The following is a 26,146-nucleotide window of genomic DNA, read 5'->3' as shown; positions in this document are numbered from 1 at the left end:
GGCATCAGGAAGTAGGCGCTTAACAATAAATTGAAGGAATATTAACTCGTCAAGAAGATGGTCTATGAGAATACCTTGCACATTAAGTGATTTCTGCTGCATAGGGCTCATCCAGAACGGCTGGTTAGAACCCCAGCATGGCCCCCTCAGCCCTTCATCCAGTCAAATTAAGAACAAATTACTTACCCCTGGCAAAGTTCCTTCTACTAGATGTTACTTCTACGGATTCCTCATCTTTGAAATACCAATATCATGGTTGCAGCTTCAGAATTTTTGACAGCAGAGGGCACCGTGCGTCATCGAGTCAAGGTGTCTCGGCAAATTCCATCCAGCACTTGAACACAACGTCGACGTTGGTATAAATAGCACGGACCGCGCCAGTTGCTGTTTCCCCCCCCCCCCCTCTTCTTGCACAGCCAACTTCAGTATTCAAAAAAGCTGATGGGCGTTGAGAGGAAGGTCTAGATTAACAAATATCCCCGAAAGTCGGAAGGGATATGTTGGGAAGGTGATGAGGATTCCGTGGGAGGAACATCTAGTAGAAAGACCATTAGCAGGGGTAAATAATTTGTTCTTCTAATGGATTCTGTAAATGGGAGGCAAGAATACAATCTTATTGTTTTATGCTCTGAAGAACTGCTTTGCCAAATCTAGCATCCTGTCCCGGCAAAGAAACTAGGCCGAAATGCATTGAGAAGGTGTGTAATGAATACCAGGTTGTGGTATTGCATTTATCCTGCACTGGTACTCCTCTCTGTAGGGGTGAAATAGTTACCACCCCCCTGGAACAATGTGCCCTTAAATTATCAGGGACATCCTTCCCAGCTAAGGATTCACATTCTGAAATACACATAATGTTCTATCGTAACAAAGTCTGCTTGGTCACAGCCTAACCCAATTTATGTCCAGTATAACCAACAGAAAGTTGGTTGTCTTGTCTAACATGTCGTTTATTCTGCTCATGTATACGCTTAGAGCTCTTATAGGATCCAATCAATGTAACCTCTCCATCCTTGGAAGGATGAGGTGGTGGGTAAAAAGCCTGTAAAACTATTTTCTGTGCCGGGTGAAACTCAGACACTACATTAAGGAAGGAGGGCCAAACCCTCTCCTTTGAAAATATGGTGAAGGAAGGTTTGCACAATAATGCCTGAAGCTCACTCACTCTGCGGGCAGATGTGATAGCCACCAGAAAATGTTAAGAGTCAATAACCTAAGCGGACAGGAATGAAGAGGCTCAAATGGTGCTCCCATTAAGAAGTTTAAGACCAAGATAAGATCCCAAGACGGAACTATGAAAGGGACCAGTCAAGAGATATTTGTTAGTCCCTTGAGGAACTGCATATCAATGGAAACCTTAAAATTAAGAGCTTTGTTCTGGCGTGCGCTTGAAAATAAATAGCACTGCCAGGGAACCTTTGCCAGTAGACCACTGTAGACCCTGGCGTGCCACATGTAACAGAAAAGACAATACAGTAGTAGTGTCACAAGTGAAAGCATCAAGATCTTTAGCTCTACACGAGCTGCAAAAAGTGTTCCAACGGCAGTGGTATAGTGCTTTGTTTTTGTTGGTCTCCTAACCGAAAGCAATACCTCCATCATCTCTTCCGGGAGATCCCAGTTTTTGCATCTTAACCTCTCTCAGACACCAGGCATGAAGGTTCAGAGTTTTGATTTCTAAGTGAAGATGGCCTCCCTCTCGCGAAAGCCAATCTGCTCTCTATGGATGACTAAATGGAGGACAGATGGACATGTCAAGAGGTTCTGGGTACCACAACCTCCTGGCCCAATACGGAGCAACCAGCATCGTGGCTTTCCTGAACTTCCTCAACCTCCTGATGACACGAGGAATGATGGGACTGGAGGCAACGCGTATAGGAGTGGAAATTCCCAGTCCACCACAAACGTGTCCGGCAGAGCTCCTCTTTGAGGGAATTCCCTGGAGCAGAATAGGTCGCCTTTCCTGTTGCCACAAGACGTGAACAGATCCACACGAGGAATTCCCCAAATAAAGAGTTAAGATCTCTAAAAGACTTCCTGAGCTAACTCCACTTGTGGGAGACTGCTCTGCCTGCTCATAGCGTCCACCATTAAGTTCTCTTCTCCACCTAGGTGAACAGCCAACAGACTCCTTGAAGTGCTCAAATGTAGAGCTGTATTGCTGATCCATAGTGGAGTGACCCCACACCTCGAGATAATGCACAGCCACTGTGGTGTCAGTCATTATCAGGGCGTTCCTCCCCAGGACAGAAAGCAAAAAGGCCATCAACACTAGTCTCGATTACCCTCCGCTCTAAAAGATTAATGTGCAGTTCAGAATCCGATGGCAACCAACCGCCAATTGTTAGATCATTCATGTGAGCTCCCAATCCCATGAAGCTTTCCATGACGAAGAGTCCAGGACCACTCCAATTAATTGGAGCTTTTGGGATGATATCTCCTGAGACTTCTTGAAGTTAAGGGAGAAGACCAGTTTGGGAAGGGAGTGGTAGGTGCTGTTGAGATGTTACAGAGCTTGTTCGCCAGAACAAGCTCTGATCAGCCTATTGTCTAGGTATGGAAAGATATAAATCCCTCCCCTCCTTAGATTCGCTGCCATCAACTTAGTGTAAACCCTGTGATGGCTTAGACGAAGGCCTCAACGTAGAGTCCGACAGAGTATAAGGAGGCAGCAGTGTCTTACATTTTTATCTCATCAAAACTGACTACACCCGCCGAGGAGGGTTCCCCAGCAAACTACCCGGGCTCTTAGGCACGCACAGAGTAGTCTTAGACAACGACTCCCCATCAGCCTTGTGAGGCGCAATGGGGTGGGAAGCTTTCTTGGGTTCTTGCAAGGGACCGGCTGGGGCCACCTTAGAGACCACTTCCATCATTTGAAGACAAAATTCCTCCCACTCTGCTTCAGAGGCAGACTTACTTGCAAAGCTTACCTTTCCTCTTTCAGGTGATGAGTTCAATGACGAGCGATAACACCTCTTCTTGACAGGAAGAAGCTGATGAAGACAGCCTTGAATCACTACTGGACCTAGAGCGCTTTGAGTGCTTCTTAGGTCTCTGAAGAAAAAGGTTTGAGACATTTCTTCTCAGAGGATCTCTTCAAGGGAGTAGACTAAGGAGATTTAGATAACGATCGACCTACAGTGAGTTTTGCCTTCTTCTCCTTTAAGGCCTTGCTGGTCATGGATTGACACAATCTGAAATCTTCGACCTTGTGTTCAATCCCAAGGCACCAGAGGTGATGTGTATCACTGATCCTGTGCGGATCAGTGATCTACATTTTCAAATCATAGCTCGCACACTGCTTAAAACCTGTTTTTGGAGTAGACCATCAAACAAAAAACATAAACTACGCAACAGAAAAAACACACAATCGCTGAAGCAATCAAACCGTTCGAAGAGTGCTGTGCAAGTGGAAAAACAGAACTGCGGCAACGGGTGCAGTGCATGCTATTTATACCAACATCGGCTTCACGTCCGAGTGTGGGGATGGAAGCCATTGAGTCGAAGCACATCGCCCTCTCTGCTGTCAAAAGGTTTCCAAAGCTGCAAGCAGGATATTGTTTTATCAAAGATCGGGAATCCGTGGGAGGACTCAATCCATTACAACAATTATTATTACAACACTTCCAAGTGTGATGACTCCAGCATGAAGCACTAAATAAAAAAACATGAGTTGAGACAATTTTAATTAAGATGCAAAGTTATATGTTGAAATGTCCTGCCTATGGGGTTTGTCGATTATACCTGGTGCTTAGATGTGATCAATTACCTACCCCATCAGCCCTTGGCCTCAGATGGGTATCCCTAGGCAAAGCCGAACATGTCGATTGTGTAAGGACCGATTGATCTGCGAGACACCTAGACATGTCTTGACTGCTTGTTCTGATATGCGGAGGCTTTATGAGATATATCCAAGAGGTTTTGTAAATAGACCAGAATATAGGACAGTTTTTAGGATTACGATCTTAATTCGGGTAATAAAATCGCCGATTGCGTTATTTAACTTTTGGAAAGGAGGATTGGAGAAAATAAGAGTCTTGTATAAAAGAGAAGCCACAGCTGAAGTCTATTGGCGTGAGCTAAGAAGGGAAGTATTTGTGGGAGATCTGAAGTGTGGTTTGAACATGTAAAAATGTGAAGAGAAAATTGAAAATGATAATATGTCAAAAAGAGTTCAGTATCTGACCTTTTGTGTAATGTATTCATTGGTTTTCATGTTTTTATGTCTTTTTTCTTAATGTTTTGATGTTTTATTTGTAAATGATTGTGAAATAGTTATTTGAAGACTGATTTTCGTTGCAGTTATTGCATTTGTTGTATTTATTTATTATAATGTGTTCATTGGTTCATACAGGAGTGTCAGCAAGAAAGGCACACAGGGATCTGGCCTGCATAAGAATTTAACATTTGTCACCCCTATCCATCTGGTGGCAAAATATGAAACAGGGCAAAGCTTCTGCAACATAGCCTCCACCCTGAGCAACTTGGTGGCAGAATTCAATTACCAACAGTGGTTTTAGTCGCAGCAGAGAGGTCTACACTTACACGCGATAAATCAATTGTTAACATAGTAAAGGCATAGCTAACGTAAAGGGCTACTTTGAACAGACCGAAAACAGCAGCGGTACAGATAAGGTCAAATCACAAAGTGCCACAGACAAGTAGCGAACGCCACCCAGGACTATCCTATGGATCAGCCTTCGTTAGCAGAGTTTTTTGGGAATGGGATGCTCTCAACAAGCATCGAAGAAAAACATTTCTTTCCTTTCAAACCGTAGCAAACCCATGACTGTTCATTTTGTTGCTGACAGGGAAGAATAAAGCATACTACCTACTTGTGTATATTAACCAAGAGTCTGTTAAACACAAAACTTACCATGTCGAAAGTAGGGAAATGGTTTACAGCGAACGATTTTATGGCCGTATTACCATCATTCTCAGATGACTCAACATCAATCACAAAGACCAACGAGCAAATAACAGAGTAACCTCAAAATACAGCAAACTCTGCAAAGCAAGCAGTAAAGCGAATAAATAAAGCTCTCCACAATCTATTGTGTAAAACATGGTTGTGTACTTGAAAATCCGATATTGCTTTGTAAAGTCTACACAGATAATACAGTCCATCTTTGGGCCATGATGCTAAATCGACAACAATTCAATATGTGTGCACACATCCACAACCAGGTCCTAACAGGGATGAGTCTCCCAGCCAAAGCAATAGATATGGTGAACTACCCACAAACGAGCAGTAATCCCACAGGTCATTTAAGTGTTAAATAACCTGCCAGTGCCTTCACCTTGGATCATGTTGCTGGTGCCAAGTACTACAGACTTTAAGAAAGGGTTATAAAAGACCACATCTTCCAAGCCCACCAGGCTCCATACAACTTCCACCTGCATCTCAAGGATACAAATTATAACATGCTGTTCTGGCTAGTCACCTGCTTGGCCAAATCAAGCATAATATGACCACATTTTTAATCCAAGCACTGTAATAAACATAAGACCACTCAATAATACTAAATGAATAGACCTTTGAAAGACAAGGGGCTTAGTCTGTAGTGATGGTGTTCGAACTTGTGTACTGCAGCTTACAAACCCATTTGATGAGAGCTGAACTCAGTAAGCTAACTTACCCTCATGTCAGACAAAGTATGGCTCCACACAAATTCTTTTACTGCCATCTCACAGACCTTTGCACCTTCATATTTTCACAAGGAAGACACAGGAGAAGCAGCACAAGTCATGCACCAGGGGGTATGAAGGCCTATGAGAAGGCATATGAATGTATTAAACAATGATGCACCCCAATAGATTCTAAAGGAAGTCCAAGAATGAAGGAAAATGCGTAACCTTCCACATGTCATCCCACGGAGAGGGCACAAAAGCGAGAAAAAAAGAAGACATCTTAACCACACAACATAGGACACTAAGGAAATGTCAAAAATGTATGAAATGGCAATTTACCCCAATGAAAGAGCAAAAGGAATGCAAGGACAATGTTAGCCACAATCTGCATAAAATACTAAAGGTGCACTTGTATGTACCAAATGGCTGTAACAGTAGAACCACATGGTATCTCAAGCAGAAGGCATAGAATGTAGGGAAAGCTGGCCTAAACATACTTCAAAATGCACCCATATTGCTTCACTGAGTAAACTACTCCACCACACAATCATCACACAAACTGAAAGAGAATACTGCACTTGTGTAGGCCAAGAATTGATGTCTGTATTAAATGAGTGAAAACCCCAAGGAAATGGTCTGTAAACTTAAAAACCAGTTAAAATTATGAAATCAATAATGCCTGACTGTTTTGACCTTTCCACTTAACCATCATGAGAACCAACTCCCTCAAGAGACTATTCACAAAATCCATGGACACAACAAAATGATACGCAAGAAAGTTAAAAAGCAAGTCTCACCTCCTGGTCTGTAGATGACGTCATCCTCTGTGACATAGGATGTTATCTCGCCATTGTTTGCCCGCTCATAACGAGACTTCTTCTTTGGTGGCTTCTTTTTGTTCTTTTTAGCAGCCTCCTCAGCATTGGTGGGATTGTCATTGTCTTCATCGTCACTGTGGTCACTTTCTGCATAGTTCTTCGCACCTCCCTCCAGAGTGCAGCTGCGGCGAGGCCGTGAATTTTCACTATCACGCACCTTATCTCGCTTATCCCTCTCTCGATCCCGGTCTCGGTCCTTGTCTTTATCCTTCTCTTTGTCGGCTGTCATGATTCGCCACGTGCCTTCTTCTGTCCTCTCACGGCTGGGCCTCCGTGAAAGGTAGACAGTGAGCCTGGGCTTCAGTCTTCTGAATGTATGGGGCAATTCCAGGAAAAATCCCACCTCTCCAACAGCCCCAGCGTCTTAGAAAGCTCTGAAATAGAAAAGGAAAACTTTGTACATGAAAATAGTCTGTAGGGCAACTACTTTCAGCAGCACAACCATTGGGTTAGGACACCTCATGGTCCCTTTTTTCCACAAGCGCAAACCTTCAAACAAAAGCATCAGTGGCTGTGTGAGAGAATTAAGGCATTTATAGACGAAACACAAAGCTACTACCTGTCTAAATCTGCATTCCTCGAGCCAGCTTAGTTCCCGTTTGTCAGGAAGGACACGCTATGGCCTTATACAGTTACCAATAATAGAAATCATATGGGCAGCAGAAACGTTAGACCGTGCACACAGAGAGAGACCTACAAGAAGACCTGTGCTGCCACGATTTGAGACACTTGAGGCATCCAGGGTAAATTGAGATCTCATCAGCTAAAAAAAAAATCTGACAGACCAGACCTTTACCCTTGCACATGTTGATGAGACTTTACTGGTGTGCTGTTGGGAGGTTGAAAGGAGCAGATTCCCGATGATAGATATTACAGCATCTTCCAAATACAGATGTTTGAGTTGAGCCTGTTTAAACTTTGCTCAGTAATAAAGGTTTTGGAGAAATCTTAGACTTATGATGCACAAACCTCATCTTTTGCACCACTTGTTTATGTATACATGCATGTATGTATTGGGTTTATATAGTTATAGCATGAAACTAGCCAACAAGCAACGAGTGTTGTACCAACGATACAAATACAAGATACAGATGAGCGCTGTGGCAGAGCAATGAGCGAGATGGTGGCAGATGTTTCTAATGTTAGGAAGGTTAACTTGTGGCAGATGTAGTAATGAAAGGAGTCTAAAGGAGCTGTGAAAGAGGACCTTGAAGATTGGGAGCATCAGGTAAAGTAAGGATGTCCAGACTGAAACACAGGAAATGATAAAGTGGCGCTGGGTCTGGAGACAGGGAGAACAACAAGTTACTTACCCATGGTAATGTTCCTTCGACTGGATGTTCCTCCAACTTATTCTTTGATATTTCAAATATCCAGCTTGCTGCTTCGGAAAAAAGTTTCCCTAGTAGAGGGCGCTGTGCATCGATGACTGGTCGAATCGATGTCACTCGGAGGCTTCCGTCCTGATGTAGACTTCATGACTGGTTTATGTAGCTCGCGCATCGCCCGTTGCTCAGTTCCATTTTGAAGAGCGAAGCATCGTCTTGAGTGGATGGTTACTACCCTTGAGAGAGCTCAGACTAACCACAAGGGACATTTTACTGCGGGGTAGGATGGGAGGGCGATGAGGAATACGTGGGAGGAATATCCAGTCGAAAGAACGTTACCATGGGCAAGTAACTTTTTCTTCTAATGGATTGTGTCCTCCCACGTATTCCTCATCTTTGATACACTCCCAAAGCAGTTATATTATTTGGAGGAGGGAGTAACATTTAAGTCATCAAGAATGCACTGAGTGCAGAGCTGCCTTTACAAAAACAGATTCTTGGGTGGTAGAGGAATCCAGACACTAGTATTTTGTAAAGGTGCGTGCAGAGGCCCATGTGGCAGCTGCCCATATGTCTTTTATGGGAACTCTCCTCTGCAAAGCAGACAAAGCTTTACGCAGATTTACATGGAGACGGAAAACTTTTCCGAGGCATTTGAAAAGACTGACCTGTTCGTCCGAAACAAGAAAAAATGGATGGCATGTAACCAGCTGCAGCTCAATGCAGCCAAAATAGAAGTAATATTATTCGGACCCGAGGGAAAAAAAAGGAGAGGTGAAGAATAAAATATAACACTGCAGATTCTGGGTGAAGAAATTCCGTTCTCAAAAGAAAGGGAGAAATGTAGGGTGCAGATGGCAGGAAAACCTGGTCAGAAAAGCCCAGGTAGGGGGCCAAAGTAAAAGCTGTGTACTACTCCCTGCGTATGCTTAGGAACATACTCCCCTTCGTAGCAACCGAAGACCACGACGTGGTCGTAAGGGCATTGACAAATTCCCATCTTGACTACTGCAATAGTCCGATGACAGGGATCCCAGTGAAACAGGTGAGACTCCAGCGGGCCCAGAATGCGGCAGTTAGGTTAACTGCCCATCGTAGCAAGAGGGACAACGTCTCAGCATCACAGAGAGCTCTCCTTTGGCTTATGGTGGAGGACCGAGTTAAGTTCAAGGTGGTGGTGTGCCTTATGTATAAATGCTTCCATGAACTTGCACCAAAATACCTGCGTGCGAGAATCCATCATTATCAGCCAATCAGATCTTCGGTCTAGAGACAAACTTCTGATCAATATTCCTCGGGCTAAACTGATCTCAAAGGGGGACAGGAGGTTCTCTGTGTTTGGTCCAAAGTTATGGAACCAGTTACCAACTGCCATACGGTCATGCCCACCGCTAGAAGGTTTTAGAAAGGAACTTAACACCTTTCTATTTAAGTGAACCAAAGAGGTGGGGCGAGAACAGCGTCTTATAGCTAAAGGTTGAATTATAGTTAACATCTGCGCCCAAATGCAGTTTAGTCTGCCTGGTGTGCACAAGAAATAACCAAACTCACAAAAAAGCTGCGATACCCCTGGTGGAGTGAGCCCTTAAATGTTATGGGGGATCCTTACCGGCTACTTTGTAACATTCTGAAATTGTTAAAATAATCCATCTAGAGATGGTTTGTTTGGTGATGGCCAGGCACAAGTTATGACCGGTGTAGCCCACAAACTGATCATTCTGTCTCGGTTTTGCTAATCTAGTAATATAGAAGCTCAATGCACGCTTAGGGGCGTGTCTGTGTAAAATTTTGTCCTCTTTTCCCAGGTGTGGCGAAGGATAAAAGGATGGTAAGGTTATTTTCCGAGTGATGTGAAATTCAGAAAACACTTTAGGGACAAATGTTGGCTTCACTTTAAATACCACTCTGTCTTTAGGAAAAACAGTATGAGGAGGCTTGCAGGACAAGAGCCTGTAGCTCACTCAGCCTTCGGGCAGATGTTATAGCCACTAAGAAAACTGTTTTCAAGGTGAGAAGGCGTAATGGGCAAGAATGAAGAGGCTCAAAAGGAGCACCCATTAGATGGTGTAAAACCAGATTGAGATCCCACAGTGGAACTTGGAAAGGAGTCGGGGGATAAACATTAGTTAATCCTTTCCAGAAATGGATTACCAGGGGAATCTTAAAATAAGAGACTTCCTCTGCAGTGCGCTGGAAGATTGATAGCGCTGCCAGATATCCTTTGATTGTTCGACTCTGGCGCCTCAGATTTGCCAAGTGTACAAGAAAAGATAACACCATTGGTGTATTGCATGAGAAAGGGTCAACATTCTTCTCTCTACACCAGCTGCAGAATTTATTCCAACGGCAATGGTGTAAAGATTTGGTTGCTGGGCTTCTGGCCGAAAGCAACACCTCCATAACGTTGTCCGGGAGGTCCCAATCCTTGTATCTCAGCCTCTCAGAAACCATGCGTGAAGGGTGAGAGACCTGACATCCGGATGGAGAACCTGATCCTCCACTCGAAAGAAGGTCCTCCCTTACTGGAAGACGAATCAAAGGGCAGATGGATATGTCCAGAGTGTCCGGGTACCACGTCTTCCTGGCCCAATCTGGGGCAATTAGCATCGTGGATTTCCTGAACCTTCTCAACCTCCTTATTAAGCGAGGAACGACGGGGACTGGAGGAAACACGTAGACAAATATAAACTCCCAGTCCACCACGAACGCCTCTCCTAGAGCTCCTCTCGGGGGAAATTCCCTTGAGCAGTAATGTTTGCACTTCCTGTTGGCACTGGTCGGGAACAAATCAACAAGGTGTTTCCCAAAGGATGAAGATCTCTTGAAGGACTTCCTGAGCTAGTTTCCACTTGTGGGAGACTGCGCTCGGCCTGCTCAGAGCATCCATAGTCGCGTTATTCTCTCCGGCTAGGTGAACTGCCGACAGATTCATTCTTGTATTGCCCAAAACCTGAGCTGCATTGCCTCTCTGAACTGTGGTAGCGACCCTACACCACTTCTCTTGTTGAGGTAGTACATGGCCACTGTTACCCGTCATTATCAGGACATTATTTCCCCGTAGATGGCAGGAAGGTCTTCAGCGCTAGTCTGATTGCCCTAAGCTCTAAAAGGTTGATATGTAATTTGGACTCTGATGGAGACCAACAACCGCTGATGGTGAAGTCGTTGGTATGGGCTTGCCACCCCGTGAGTGAGACGTCCGTCACTATTGTTATCTCCGGCCATGGTTGCCAAAAAGAATCTTCTTTCAAGATATTTTCCCGACATGCCCACCACTGAAGATCCAGTAAGACTCTGCATGGGATTTGTAGGAGAACGGACATCTTTCCTGAGAATTGTGACAACTGAGTCCTGAGAGAACACTGGAGAGATCTTTCTTAGGTGAGCCTCTGGCACCATAAAAATGCAGGATGCCTTGAGACCGAGCAACCTCAGAAAATCAAAGGCCGGAAGATATTGGGCATTATGGAATTTTGTCACCATCTGCAGAATGTCTTGAGCCCTCACCTATGGTGGCGAGGCTTTTCCCAGGGAAGTAGCCAGGATTGCTCTGATGAATTGGAGTCTTTGTGAAGGTATCATTAGGGACTTCTTGAAGTTTAGGGAGACGCCTAACCAGTGGAGGGAGTCGCAAGTATAGCTGAGGTGATCCAGGGATTGTTCTGGGGAACTGGCCCTCATCAGCCAGTCGTCCAGGTAGGGATAGACATGAATCCCCCCCCTCTCCTGAGACTCGCTGCCACCACCACCATTAGCTTGGTGAAGACCCTCGGGCGGATGCCCAAATGGCAGAACCTGAAACGGAAAGTGAGAGTTGCCAACAGCGAACCTCGGGTACGGTCTGTGCTTGTGATGGATCGGCACATGAAAGTAAGCATCCTGGAGGTCCAATGATACCAACCAATCCGGAAGCTGGAGGGCCTGAAGGATCTAAGAGAGGGTAACCATCTTGAAATTGTCCTTCCTGAGGAACTTGTTCAAGTCTCTTAAGTCCAAATAGCGTCTCACTCCTCCGTCCTTCTTTGGAATTAGAAAATAACGGAGTACCAACCCTTGTTCCTCTCCGCTACAGGTACTGATTCTATAGCACCTTTCTCCAGCAGGGTTAAAATCTCCTGCAAAAGGAGCGGATCTGGAACGTTCAAAAACCGTTCCCCGGTGGAGGACTGAGGTTTTAGCAGGAAAGGAAGGCAGTAACCTTGCGCAACCGTTTCCAATGCCCAAGCATCTGAAGTAATAGCCTGCCATTCTATCAGATGCTGTGATAACCTGCGTCCTACTGCCGTCTTGTGATACAAGACCTTAGAGAGGTTTTGCAGCGGCTGATGTAGAGGCTGTGGGTAAAGCAGCCCCAGCTGTTGCGGTCTTAGTACCTCTACCCCATCCACCACAGGGGAATCGTCTCTGACCTCTTTGAGCTGGCTGTCCTCTATCGTTTCCGAATGCGGAATAATAGCAAAAGGACCTACCCCTTCAAGGGGCACCTGTGGGGCGGTTTGGAGTTTGCCTTATTGCAGCTCCAAGGGATTTGGCCGCCGCCATGGCAGTTTGTAGCTTCTCCAAACTTTCATCAGCTTTATTCCCAAATAGATGTGTGCCGTCAAAGGGCATGTTGAGAAGTCTGGGCTGAACGTCTGGGGCAAATCCTGACTTCCACAACCACGCAAATCTGCCGATTACCGTACTAGCCGCCATGGATCTGCTGATGCCGTCAACAGAGTCGAGACTGGTATGGAGGGAATCGCACGTAGCGTCCTTTCCATCCTTGAAAATGTTCAAAAAACCGTCTCATTCCTCCCCTTTGGGGATGTGATCAGCCACCATTGAACTACAGTCCAAAAGCGTGTGGGTTGACCTTGCCATCGTGCATGTACCATTAGCCGATCTGAATGCCATAAAACCGGCCGAAATAAACTTTCTTGGCCATGGCATCATATTTTTTGTCATACCCATCTTTTGGGATTGCAGGATAGGCATTGTTTGCCAGAAGCAGTAGCAACCTGAACGACAAGGCTTTCAGGTGTTGGAGGCTTCGACAGGTATAGAGGGTCAGACGCTGAAGCTCTGCATTTGGCTGCTAGCCTTTTATTCACCGCCAGGATAACCTCAGGTGTTTCCCAGTTAGAAGTTACCTTCTTTTGAAGAGCCTTATGAAAAGGGACAATAGGGTCTTCTTGTGGTCCTTTAACTAAAATGTCCGTTAAATCATCCTTTTCGAAAACAGATGTGGGTCTGGACCATATTCTGTATTCGGGTACCCTACACATGAGGGGTCTATAGTTGCTTTCAGCATGACCCCCAGGATCCGCCTTACCAAACTCATCCTTGGGGGAAGTGTCAATGCCATTTGCCTCATGCAGCGAGTCCTGCAGATGCTTTATTCCAGATTGTTCAGATTTCAGTTCTTCTGGGACAGGTGTTGTCCCATATTCCAGAACAATGGTCTTTCCTCGTTAGAGGAGTCCGCTGCCTCCTCATAGCTGGAAGAAAGAGTTTTGAAGTATTCTGAACGAGGTTGTAGTGTGTAAATCTTCTCAAAAGGAGTAGAAGAAGGCACTATATCCGTCATGATAGGAGCTGACCGTGTTGAAATCGTCGATGATGTAATATGGCATTTATAACGCGCCTATACACAAGTGTTTCAAGGCGTGACGAGGCAAGGGAGGGGAAACAGAGGGAGGACAGACAAGGATCTTACTAGGCCAAGTGACATTGAGATCACGCAAGTGCAGAGGAGGGGGAAGGGGAAAAGTGCCAGGGCGAGGGGGCAATGCAGAACCTAAGATAACAGTGAAATAAATAAAGACCATAAATAAATATGCAGCCAGCTGGTGGCGAGTGCAAGGGTAAGTGCAGACATCAGGGGTCAAGTACTAGTAGGGGCTGTAGGAATACAGAAACAGTCCCCGAATGCAAGGGTTGCCAGTTCAGGTGTGCAACTGGTGGGGAGGGGACCTGGGCCTGAGATCAGAGGGTAGCCAGGTAGCCAGTGCAGTTTCAGATTCATCCAGGGGCTCAGCAGGGGAGAGGAGGAGAAAAAGCAGAAGCAAAGAGGAAGGTCTTGAGGTGCTTCCGGAACCGGAGATGGTTCACAAGTTTCAGAGAGGCTGTTCCAGAGGGAGACCACAGCAGAAGAAAGATCTACCACCTACTTGCTGCTTGGAGAAGCGACTGACCAGAAGGTAGTTGAAGACGGATGAGCAAAGAGCTCTAGAATGAAGATACTTAGGAAGAGAGAGTTGAAGGAATTGAGGTCCCAGAAGGCCTTGTGGACAATGCAGAGGGTTTTGAACTTAATCCTCGCCGCTACTGGGAGCCAGTGCAGAGATTTCAGTCCTGGAGAGATACGATCCCTGGGCTTGAGGCCAAAAACAAGTCTAGCAGTCCTATTTTGGATGAGTTTCAGAGGGCGGAGAGTAGAGGCAGGCAGATTTAGAAAGAGGCTGTTGCAGTAGTCCAGCCTAGAGAGAACGAGAGCTCTGGAGACAGTGAGCTTATGGGGGAAGGAGAGGAAAGAAAGAAGGCCTCTGAGGAGGTGCAGATGGTAGTGTCACCTTTTAGAGATGTCAGTGATGTGAGGAGAGAAGGAAAGGAACAAGTTAGTTACCTGTAACTGTTGTTCTCCAACATGGGTGTGCCATGGATTCACATGCTCATGAATATTTCCCGTTGTCAGGCTGGGAATCCTCTGCAAAGAAAATATCAGTTTCAGTTTCGTTTATGAACTGGCTTTCTACTAGTAGCCAATCATTGGTCTCTGGGCCATACTGCCACCAGCCAATGACTGCCCTCTACCTAAGCCCCTCCTCTGGCAGCTATCTTCAGATTTGATAGCAAGTAAAGTGGCAGTAGGACCAAGAGAAGAGCCGCAGAGGGGTAGGAGGGAGGGTTCGCCTGTGAATCCATGCCAGACCCATGCTGGAGAACAACAGTTACAGGTAAGTAACTTGTTTCTTCTCTAGCATGGGGTCTGGCATGGATTCACATGCTCATGAATATAAGAATACATAGCAGTACACACATGCACAACCACGGGAGGTGGCAAGGCTCAACATTAAGCATCTCATCAACTCAACATTAAGCAACTCTTACCTCATCACCAGCGCCACCTTCAGGCGAACAGGTTGCCCAGCACTGCCTGGCCGACCGTGGACTCCTCCCTGGAATCCCGGTCGACGCAGTAGAATCTCGTGAAGGTGTGCGTCGACCTCCACGTAGCAGCCCTGCAGATGTCCAGCAGGGGCACACCAGACAAGAACGCCGTGGTAGCAGTGATCGCTCTGGTCGAATGAGCTCTCGGGCGGCCAGGCAACGGTCGGTTTGCCAACCGGTGACAGTGCATGATGAAGCCGGAGAGCCATCTGGAAATGGAAGCCTTCGAGAGGGCCTTTCCTTGGTTCACAAGTCCAAAGTTCACAAACAGTTGTGATGTCTTCCGAAGGCTCTTCGTGCGGTCCATGTAGAACTTCAGCGCTCTAGCTACATCCAGCGAGTGCAAAGTCCTCTCAGCCGGCGACGAAGATGACGGGAAGAAAACAGGTCACACCAAGGGCTCGTTGAGATGGAAGTCGGACGACAATTTGGGCATGAAGGAGGGGTGCGTACTCAGCACCACCCTCGTCTCGTGGAAAGTCAGGTATGGAGGTTTACAGGAGAGGGCCTGGATCTCTCCCACTCGTCGTGCGGAGGTGATGGCCACAAGAAACGCTGTCTTCCACACAGGAACTTCAACGGTGCCAAATGCAGTGGCTCGAATGGCAGTCCCATGAGCCTGGTCAGCACCACGTTGAGCTCCCACGCCCGGGCCGGAGCCTTCACCGGCGGGAACGAAACAGTCCTTTAATGAACTCCTTCACCAGGCGATGTGACCATAGCAACGAGCGCCCCAGAGTTCTGGTGTAACAGGAGATGGCCACCAGATGGATCTTGATGGAGGAATGCGCCAGCCCGGCCTTGGCCAGCGATAGCAAGTACGGCAGCACTTGAGGGGCTGTAATCCACAGAGGGTCAACCTTCTGTGCACGGCACCAGACAGAGAACCTCTTCCATTTGTGTCCATAGCACTTGAGTCGAGGACGCCCTGGCCTTTGCAAGCACCTCCTTTCAGTCCACCGGGATATCGTACCCTTCGAACTCTAGTGCTGCAGGAGCCAGGCCTGTAGGTTCAGCGACCCCGGCGAGAAGATCTGCATCCAACGGCAGTTTCACTGGGGGGGAGGGGGGGAGTGGGGTGCGTGTCCGCTGAAATGTCCAGAAGGTGCGGGAACCAAATCTGCCTCGGCCACACTGGTGCGACAAGGATCATCTTGCACCGGGACCGTCTGAGTTGACTGATGAGTCGCAGCAGCAATGGCAACGGCAGGAACGCATACAGGAAAAGGCCGTCCCAGGGGGGAATGAGAAGGCATCGCCCATGCTCCCCGACTGGGGAAACCTGCTAGCGAACCTCTGGCACTTGGCGTTCGTCGCCGTCGCGAATAGGTGGATCTGGGGATTGTCCCTTCGTTGGAATCGGAGATCCACTTAATCCTGCCGCAGCTCCCACTCGTGGCACGAACGCAGCTCCCTGCTGAGTGAGTCGGCGATGGTGTTCTTATTCCTGCCAGATGGAAGGGTACCAGAAACATCCCTTGGGCGACGGTCCAGTGCCACAAATCCTGCGCTTCCTTGGATAGGGCTGGGGATCTGGTGCCCCCCTGCTTCCAGAGGTAAAACATTGTGGTGGTGTTGTCAGTGAAGATCCTTATCACCTTGCCCTTGAGGGACGGAAGGAAAGACCTGAGGGCCCAGAACACAGATCGGAGCTCCAGGACATTGATGTGCAGAGACCTCTCCTCCGGGAGCCAAAAGGCCTCTTTCGTGGAGATCTCCGGTGGGCGCTCCCCATCCTTCCAGGGAGGCGTCCGTCGTCACGGTTTCCTGATGTGCTGGGGTCTGGAAGGCCATGCCCGCCGCTAGATGCGAGCGGGTGCCCCACCACCGGACCACTTGGCGGAAAGCCTTGTGGAGTGAGATTCTGTCCTCGAAACTGCCCGCCGCTTGCATCCAACGGGCGTCGAGGAACTCCTGTAGTGGTCGCATCCGCAGCTTGCATAGGCGCACGAGGTAGATGCACAATGACATCATGCCGAGTAGGGACTTGATGGACCTCACCCTGGCCACCTCCATGGTCGACAGACCTTGCCCCGGATGGCCTTTGTCCTTTCTTCCGACGGGGAGGCCAATCGCGCCACTGTGTAGAGTCTGAATCCCAGGAACAGGGCGACTTGCAACAGTACCAAGTGGGATTTCGCAAAGTTGATCGAGAATCACAGATCCGTGAGCAGTTGGCCGGTCTTTGCTGTGTGATCGACGGCGAGTTCTCTTGGCTTCGCTCGGATGAGCCAGACATCCAGGTAGGGGTAGACGTGAATCCCTTGCAGGCGCAGCCGCGCCGCCACTGTGCCAGGTACTTGGTGAATACCCTGGGAGCAGACTTCAATCCGAAGGGAAGGGCTTTCAACGGGTAGTGCCGCCCCTGGACCACGAATCGTAGGAATTTGTGATTTCCCTTTAGAATGGGAATGTGGAAGTAGGCATCCTCCAAGTCCAGCGACGATAGGAAATAGCCTCCCTCCAGCGGTGCCAGCACGTGCTGGAAGGTGACCATCCGGAATTTCTAAGACTTGATGTATTGTTTAGATGACAAAGGTCCAGGATGGGTCGCCAACCGCTGGTTTTCTTCCGGACAAGGAAGTACCACAAGTACATTCCGGAGCCCCGGAGCCTTTTTGGGACGAGTTCTATGGCTCCCTCCCTTAGCATCGCTCGTGCCTCCAGAAGTAGTTGTGGGACGTGGTTTTCCTTCCTGCACACGAGTGGTATACGGGGACACCTCCTCTGAAATTCCAGGGTGTGCCAGCGGGCCAGGGCATCTAGCACCCAACGGTCGGTGGAGATGGACTCCCACACGCTTTGCCAGGCGGCCTCCCACTGGGGTGCTTGGGTGGGGGCCCGACGCCACGGCCGGTTCAGTCCTGCTTGGCCGCAGTCTTGCTGCCTTGACCTCATTGGCGACGATGGCGAGATCCTCCGGTCCTGCCGCATCCTCTGTAGTCTTCCTGCGACGAGGAGCGGGCCGCTTGGCGGTACGAGGAACCACCGGCGAAAAATTTGCAGGCACCTTGCTTGCCTCCGGAGTTCCGAAAGGACGGCCGTCGTTGAAGAACACCCAAGAGGCCCGACCTGTCTCGGTGTCCGCCTTGATGGCCTGCAGTGACTCGTCCACTGTCTTTCCGAATAGGTTGTTTCTGTTGAAGGGCATGTCCAGAACCCTGGTCTGCACATCCTGGCGGAAGTCGGTGGCCTTGAGCCAGCCACACCGACGAAGGCAAACGCCGTAGTCCATCTGGCGAAAGCCGGTGTCAGCGATGTCCGTGGCCACCGTAATGGCGTGATCCGAAGCCACCTCGCCTTCCTGTAGGATTTCCAGGGCCTCTGCTCTCTTGTCATCCTGGAGGCAGTCCAGCAAGCGAGCAATCCTAAACCACAGCTCCCTATTGTAGCGTGCCACAATCGCGAGGGCATTGGCCGCTTTAATAATCGTCGCCGAGATGACCCCGCTGTCCCATGGCGTCCAGTTTCTTCCCCTCGCCGTCTGGCGGGGAAGTTGAAGCAGTCGCCCCCGCCGATTTCTTCTTGGCCGCCGCGGAGACGACCGAATCCGGGGACGGCTGTGCCCTAAGGCACATAGGGGCAGAGTCCAGGACCCGGTACTTTTTCTCGTACCGGTCCCTCTTAGCAGGAGCCGTGGACTGGTTCTTCAGGAGCACCAGCCCCTCGTCCCAGATGTCGTCCAGTAATGGAACTGAGAGGACAGTCTTCCTCTTGGCCTCCCACCGTCAGTAGAGTAACCCTTCCTTCTTCTGCTCTTCGTGACAGAGCTGGAAGAGCTCAGATGCCCTGGCGATCATGGCGTGGAAGGAGCCAATTTCGTCGGGAGGGGCGGCCCGAGCGGGTGGTGATGGAAGGTCCATTCTGGCGTCACTACCGCCGTCATCCGTCCCCGTCTCATCCATCGGAAGAGGGGAAGGAGGTGAAGGCTGGAAAGGAGGAGGGGGGGGATGAGTTCTCCTCTGCTTGCTTGGTGGGTTTCCCGACGGTCCAGGCTCCGCTGGATCGTCTGCTCAGGATAAGGCCACGGCCCGCGGTTCCTCATCCGCACCGCTGGCGCTTTCTTCGTCCGCCTCGTCGGGATCCCTCCAGTAGGACCGGACGTCCTCGAACTTCTTGTTCAGGATTTTTGCTACGCCAGCCAGCTCCTCTTCAGAGGAGGTATCTTGTGTCCGTAATGGCCACCAGGCCACCCCCCTCTTTCTCTGCCCGGGGTTTCATGGGGGTCTTATCGATAGGCTGAAAAGAGGATTCCCTATGCGGTGGCAGGGAAACTCTAGGCCCAGAGGTCATCTCCACTGGGGTAGCCTCCGCAGGCTTTGCCAGGGCCGCCACGACTCCCTCGATCGAGGCCTTAGCTGGGTGAATCTGGGCCTTCGCGACTTTGGGCTCGCCTGAGGCCTTCACTTTGGGGGGAGGGTCACCACCTCACTCCTCCTCGGCTGACTCCGTCGTGATCGACGGACTTTTCCGGAAGCTTACCCGGGTTCTCCGATTTTCTATCCCCCCCCGCCCGAGTCAGAGCGTTGGCTTGTGGTTGATGACGTCGGTGATAATGCAACCTGCCTGGCAGCCGAGGAGCCCGACCGATTGACGCTCCCGGTGCCGGCAGACTCGCAGTGCTTTGCCTTTTGTTGGGCTGCCGTCGATGGAGCGCCCTCAAAAGTCTTAGAAGACCGCTCAGACTTCTTCCTCTTCTCACCTGCTGCTGGGCTCTTCCCCTCCAGCCAGTTGGCGAGTAGAGTACGACGATCCCTCATTGTCCGTTCGGACATGTTCTTACAAAACGCACAGTCCATCTCCAAGTGCGATTGGTCGTTGTGAAGACAGTAGAGGCACCAAGAGTGCTCATCCTCCAAGACGTTCTGTAGCCCTCATCCGGGGCAGCTCTTGAACAGCTTGGGTCCAACAGGCGTCACACTTCCTTTGTCCTGGGCCATAACCACGCGGAGTAGGCCTCAAAGATCTTCTGGAATCCTCCGAGAAGTGGAAACTTGACGGAAAAATGCCCTTGAGGGGTGTAGAAAGTTCCGAAATCAGGTCCCCGTTGATCGGTAGTAGAATCGGTGGAGCTTGAGGCTCGATCCGAAAATATAAGAGTAAACTCTTGGAAAAAAAATGCAAAACGCAGTAAAAGCTCGAGAGCTAAAGCACTAGGACTCCCAACACTTGAATGTGCGGTAAAAATCTGAAGATGACTGCCAGAAGAGGGGCTTAGGTAGAGGGCAGTCATTGGCTGGGGGCATTATGACCCAGAGACCAGTGATTGGTTACTAATAGAAAGACAGTTCAGAAACAAAACTGAAACCGATTTTTTCTTTACCGAGGATTCCCAGCCTGACGATGGGGAATATTCATGAGCATGCAAATCCATGCCAGACCCCATGCTGGAGAAGTGTGGAGTCAAAGATGATCCTGAGGTTTTTAGCCTCACAGGTGGGAGCAGGCAGAGAGCCAAGAGAGGCCGTACAGAGTGTAACAGGAAAGGAGGGAGCAGGTGTGCCGATGAGGAGAATCTCGGTCTTAGTGGCATTAAGGCAGAGGTCATTGGCGGCACACCACTCCTGGATGGAGGACAGACAGTCCGAGAAGGAGAAGAGGTGGTGAAAGGGAGCCTGAAAATGAGTCGAGTATCATCCGCATATCACTGAAAGTTGGGGCATAGAGTGGCAATGCAGTGGGCAAGAAGTGCCAGGTATTGGTTGAACTGCCAGGGACAGAGGTTAGACCACTGGGGACCACCACAGGTAGAAATAGAGGAGAGGAAGGACCCAAGTTGGACGTAAGAGGGTCGATCAGAGAGGAAGGAGGTCTGCCAAGCCATGGCCTGACCGGTGATACCCAGGTTATCACGTAGACGTTGAGCAGGATGGCATGGTGGACCGTGTCAAAGGCAGAAGAGAGATCAAGTAAGATGAGGACACAGGGGGTGTTGGAATCAAGGTTGGAGAGCAGGTCTTCACGGATGTTCAGGAGAGCAGTTTCCGATCTTCTGGCAGCTCTGAAGCCAGACTGATGGTCATGGAGACAACCAACAGAGTCAGTGTAAAGATTAAGCTGGAAAATGGCCTGCTTTTCCAGGAGGAGTTTGTCAAGGAAAGAAGGAGTGATGGAGATTGGACAATAGTTAACCGGGCAGGCAGGGTCAGCAGTGGGTTTCTTAAGAAGAGGGTGCAGGCGGGAGTGATTCAGGGGGAAGTGGCAGACTCCAGTGGGGAAGGAGTTGTTGCAGAGTCAGCCAAAGCAGGAGCCAGGGTGTCAATAGGGTCCTTGATGGTTTTGGAGGAACAGGGGTGAACCTGTTTCAATGAGACTTTGATAGATCAGACTTGTCTAGAAACCTTGTAAAAGGAGAACAGGGGAAAGGCGGAGAAGGAGGGAGGAGAGATAGCCGAAGAAGGGCCACAGGAGGAGCAGGGAGAGAGGGAGAGAGAGAGAGAGAGAGAGAGGACAGGATGTCCTGAGTTTTAGAGATGAAATGAGAAGCCAGGGCCATACAGAGGGCCTGGGAGGGGACAGGAGAGGTAGAGACTGCAGCAGGATTGGCCAGCTCCTTGCAGATTTTAAAGAGTCCGGCCGAGTTGTTAGATGCAGCGGAGACACAGGCTTGGATGTGGGCTCTCTTCTTGGTGCAGACAGAGCCGGTATTCCCTTTGGAGCAGGCGGCAGGCCAGTTTGTCAGAGGATGTACCGTAAGTGCGCCATTTCCTCTCAGCCACCCTGCACTTGCGTTTAAGGGTGACGAGGTCCGAGTTGTACCAAGAGTTGCACTTGGCCTTGGGTTTCAAGTGGATCCTCATGGCAGGGGGGGGAAAAAGTGGCGGCGAAAGCCTCAAATGACACGCTTCATGTGTCAAATAACCGAGAAGGAAGGTGACTGTGCTGGAGTTGGATTTGCCTGAGGGGTAGAGGGGGTGAGATGGGAGGAAAGGAGAAAGTGATCACTCCAGGAGAGGGGACTGGTGAGAGGGATCAAAAAGGGGAAGGTCTGAAGAGATCAGAACATCCAGAGGGGGTAGAAGAGAAGAGGGGGAGAGACACGCAGAGGTCATGAAAGAGTCCAGTGGAAGGACAGGAAGCATCCAGGTGGATGTTAAAGTCTCCAAGAAGGAGGAGTTCAGTGGTTGAGACCAGGAGAGAAGAGGAGAGGTCCGCCCAATCTGACCAGGTGGCCGACAGATGGTTGCCAAAGTAAGGGAATGGCCAGGAAAGAGAGAGAGTCTGCAGATGGGGCATTCGAAAGAGGAGTAGGCCTGCGTAGGAAAGAGGGAGGCAAGAATTCATTCAGGGAAGATCAGGTCTACACCCCCTCTGGAACGGTTGGATCTGGACGTGGAGAGGATCTTGTAGCCATCAGGGAGGATTGTCAAAGCTCGTGACAGAGCTGGCCGTGAACCATGTCTCGGTGAGACAGAGGAAAGTGAGGTCAAGTTCCTCCAGGAGGCGGCAGATGTCAGAGGAGTGTGACAGCTGAGCGAGAGTTTAGAGTGGCAATATGTAGAAGGTTGCTGTCCTTGAAAGCCTTCCGGGGAAGGGTACAAATCAGAGGCACACCCTGCAGAGATGTAGAAGCAGCCACAGGAGGGGTGGAGGTGGAAGGAGGCGAGGGCAAGGTAGCCAAGGAGGAGACAGCAGTTCGAAGCAAGGAAGCCGTGGAGGAAAGAGAGGGCACAGCAGGGGAAGAGAGGAAATTGATGAGGTGCGGGAAGAGTCTATCAAAGAGGAGAAGGTTGGCTTGAGGGCCTTGGACCAAGATGGTACCATTCTGTTAAACATTGATTACCTAAGAGGAGTGGAAGGAGGCCATGAGGGCCTCCCACCGGGTGCCACCATTAACGGTAGAGGAAGAGAAGGGAGGAGCACAAAGACCATGTGTAGAGTCCATAGGTCCGGCGAGGGAACGACAGAGGATGTCAGTGAAAGTTTGCCTGGAGGAGGCACTGGTATATGGGTCAGTGATAGGGACCCCTGGGTTGGAGACCAGGATGTCCTTTTTAAACTCTTTCCTACCAGTGAGAGCAAGTTAGTCGATAGAGAAGCAGTTAGAAAAGATAGGAGAGATAGAGAGCACCATAGAGTAGGTGGGGATGGGAAGGCGTGGGAAGGACACAGGGCAGAGTGTAAGCAGACGAGACAGAGATGGGAGAAGTAGACAATTGGACAGGATGACAGGCACTTAGATAGTAGTAGATTGCCTCCTAGATACTCATCTAGCGAACCTAAGTCACAGAACGGTACTACTTTCACATTGCAATTTTAAAACAGGAGAAAAACACACCTAAGTTTGAGAGTCCTGAATAGTGGGGAAAAAGCCTAGGTTTCACGGTGCAATTTTGAATACTTTAACAATGCAATTTTTTAAAATAGATGATGACATCGATGTCTTCGACATGAATGTCGAAGGCTTCGACGGAAGCGAAGGAATTTTCATGTACAGCGATGATGGCATTGACGACACAGCCTTCAACTTTGTTAAATAGGTTTTGTTAGGCGTCGATGACGTCACTTTCTTGTGAGTCACAGAGGCTCTCGACTCGAGGGATTAGATCGCTCTCGAGGAGTTTCCACAGCCAAGGTCGAGGACTCGCTGGTTCTGTGCTTTCCAGATGTTTTGTCTAGGGTATCGCCTCTCAGTGCTTTCGAGGGGGGGGGGGGGGGCCACATTCTCGAAGACCTTAAACATTCTCATTCTGAATTCCTCCCACCGAGCTGGGGTACTATGTTTCGTGGGACAGACAACCATTTCGGGTGAACTAGAAGAAGTGGACGGCGATCTATGGTGCCTCTTTTTGCATTGGCTCGATGATGAGGAATGATGGGATCCACTTCGAGAACAAGAATGTTTAGGTTTTTTTATGATGGAGAGGAAGGTCTCAACAGATGACTTACGTTTAGACGGAGTAATAGATTTTTGAGGCCTACCTCTCCAACTTTCCTCTGCGCTACCTCAAGGCCTTGGCCGTCATCAAGCATTTGTCGCACTCCGAGCACGGATTGTCTGTTCCTAGACACCAGAGGCACACCCTCTGCGGGTCCGTCATGGACATTTTTGCCCGGCAGTCTGCATTTTTTTAAAACCAGACCAGGGAGTAGACGGAGTTGATGTTGAAGCCAATTCGCCAAAAACTCAAAGATATCCTCAAGAAAACGCAAAGAAATTTGAAGAACACACAGAACCAAGCGTTACGTTACCGAAGCTGTGAATGGCAGAAAAATGGAACGGAGCAACAAGCACTGTGCAAGCTCCTTATACCAGTGATGATGTCGACATCAGGACAGAATCCGGCGAGCGACATCGCCCAGTCATCGACGCACAGCACACTCCACTGGGGAAAGTTTTCCGAAGCAGCAAGCTGGATACTGGAAATATAAAAGATAAGGAATACGTGGGAGGACACAATCCATTGCAAGAACAAGTTACTTACCCATGGTATCGTTCTTTGGACTGGATGTTACTCCCATGTATTCCTCATCTTCGATATTTCCTAATATCCAGCTTGCTGCCTCAGAATTCTTTTTTCAGTAGAGGGCGCTGTGCGTCAATGACTGGTCGAGTCATTTTCCCTCAGAGGCCTCCATCTTGACGTCATCATATGTATAAGTAGCACGCGCAGCGCCGTTTATACTGTGGGGTAGGATGGGTGGGGCGATAAGGAATACGTGGGAGGAACATCCAGTCGAAAGAACGTTACTATGGGTAAGTAACTTGTTCTTCGAATGGATCGTGTCCTCCCACGTATTCCTCATCTTTGATGCACTCCCAAAGCAGTTACGTTATTTGAAGGAGGGAGTAAACATAAACTGATCAAGAATGCACAGATTGCAGTACCGCCTTTCCAAAAACAGACTCTTGGCTAGTGGAGGAATCCAGACTGTAGTATTTTGTAAAGGTGTGTGCAGACGACCATTTCGCCGATGCACAAATCTCCTTTACTGGAAGTCCTCTCTACAAAGCAGACAAAGTTGCGATACCCCTGGTTCGAGAGAGCCCTTAGATGATCTGGGGAGTGCGGGGGGGGGGGCTGCTTTACCGGCCAGTTTATAGCATTCTGAAATTGCCGTCTCAGTTTTGTTAATCTGGTAATGTAGAAACTCAGGGCACACCTAGGGTCGAGTCTGAAGCCTTTCTTCCTCTTTCCCCACCAAATGTGTGGAGGATAAAAGGACGGTAAGGTTATTTTCTGAGTGATGTGAAATTCAGAAACAACTTTAGGGAGAAACTTAGGCTTCACTATCAATACCACTCTGTCTTTATGGAAAACAGTATGAGGATGTTTGCAGAATAAAGCCTGTAGCTCACCCACCCTTTGGGCAGATGTTATAGCCACCAAGAAAACTGTCTACAGGGTAAGAAGTCTTAACGGGCAAGAATTAAGAGGCTCAAAAGGAGCGCCCATTAAAACACCAAATTGAGATCCCACAGTGGGACCTGAAAGGGAGTCGGAGGATAAACATTAGTTAATGCTTTTAACAATTTCATTACTTAAGGAATCTTAACATAAGAGACTTCCTCTGCAGTGCACTTGAAGATGGAAAGCGCTGCTAGATAAGCATTGATCGTACCAATCTGTAGTGCCAGATTTGCCAAGTGCAAAAGGAAAGATAACACCATCAGTGTATTGCATGAGAAGAGTCAAAATTTGGCAATGGCAGCGGCATAAAGATTTGGTTACTGGCCTTCTGGCCGAAAGCAAAACCTCCGTTACGTCATCCGTGAGGTCCCAATCCTTGCAGCTCAGCCGGTCAGAAACCATGCATAAAGGCTTAGCCCCAGTGTGAGAGAGAGTGTACGAGAGAGAAAGAGAAAGAGAGAAAGTTCTTTGTGGTAGACGAATCGGAGAGCAGATGGCCATGTCCAGAAGGTCCAGCTACCACGTCCTCCAGGCCCAATCCGGAGAAATTAGGATAATGGATTTCCTGAACCTTCTCAACCTCCTTATTATGTGAGGAATGACGGGGACTGGAGGAAACGCGGAGAGAAATGGAAACTCCCAGTCCACCAAGAACGCGTCTCCTAGAGCTCCTCTCGGGGGGAAATTCCCTTGAGCAGAACAGTTTGCACTTCCGGTTGGCACAGGTCAAGAACAGATCAACTTGAGGGGTCCCTCGAAGGTTGAAGATCTCTTGAAGGACTTCCTGAGCTAGTTCCCAGTC

At 48.9% G+C, this 26,146-nt stretch overlaps 1 protein-coding gene across 13 annotated transcripts in view; it reads right to left on the bottom strand.

The window, feature by feature from the left end:
• The window catches only part of RERE (arginine-glutamic acid dipeptide repeats), a 2,107,422-nt gene that overhangs the window by 1,868,588 nt on the left and 212,688 nt on the right, over nucleotides 1–26,146 (bottom strand). For all 13 annotated transcript variants that reach the window (XM_069610039.1, XM_069610046.1, XM_069610044.1 and 10 more), the window contains exon 2: nucleotides 6,432–6,886. In XM_069610039.1, the coding sequence (XP_069466140.1) occupies nucleotides 6,432–6,741 (310 nt within the window). In that variant the 5' untranslated portion in view covers nucleotides 6,742–6,886. The remainder of the gene's footprint in view (nucleotides 1–6,431; nucleotides 6,887–26,146) is intronic.

Source organism: Ambystoma mexicanum, chromosome 8, assembly GCF_040938575.1.
Source record: "Ambystoma mexicanum isolate Mex_15411 chromosome 8, UKY_AmexF1_1, whole genome shotgun sequence".
NCBI classification, from domain to species: Eukaryota; Metazoa; Chordata; class Amphibia; order Caudata; family Ambystomatidae; genus Ambystoma; species Ambystoma mexicanum.
This window is presented reverse-complemented; position numbering and strand designations above follow the sequence as displayed.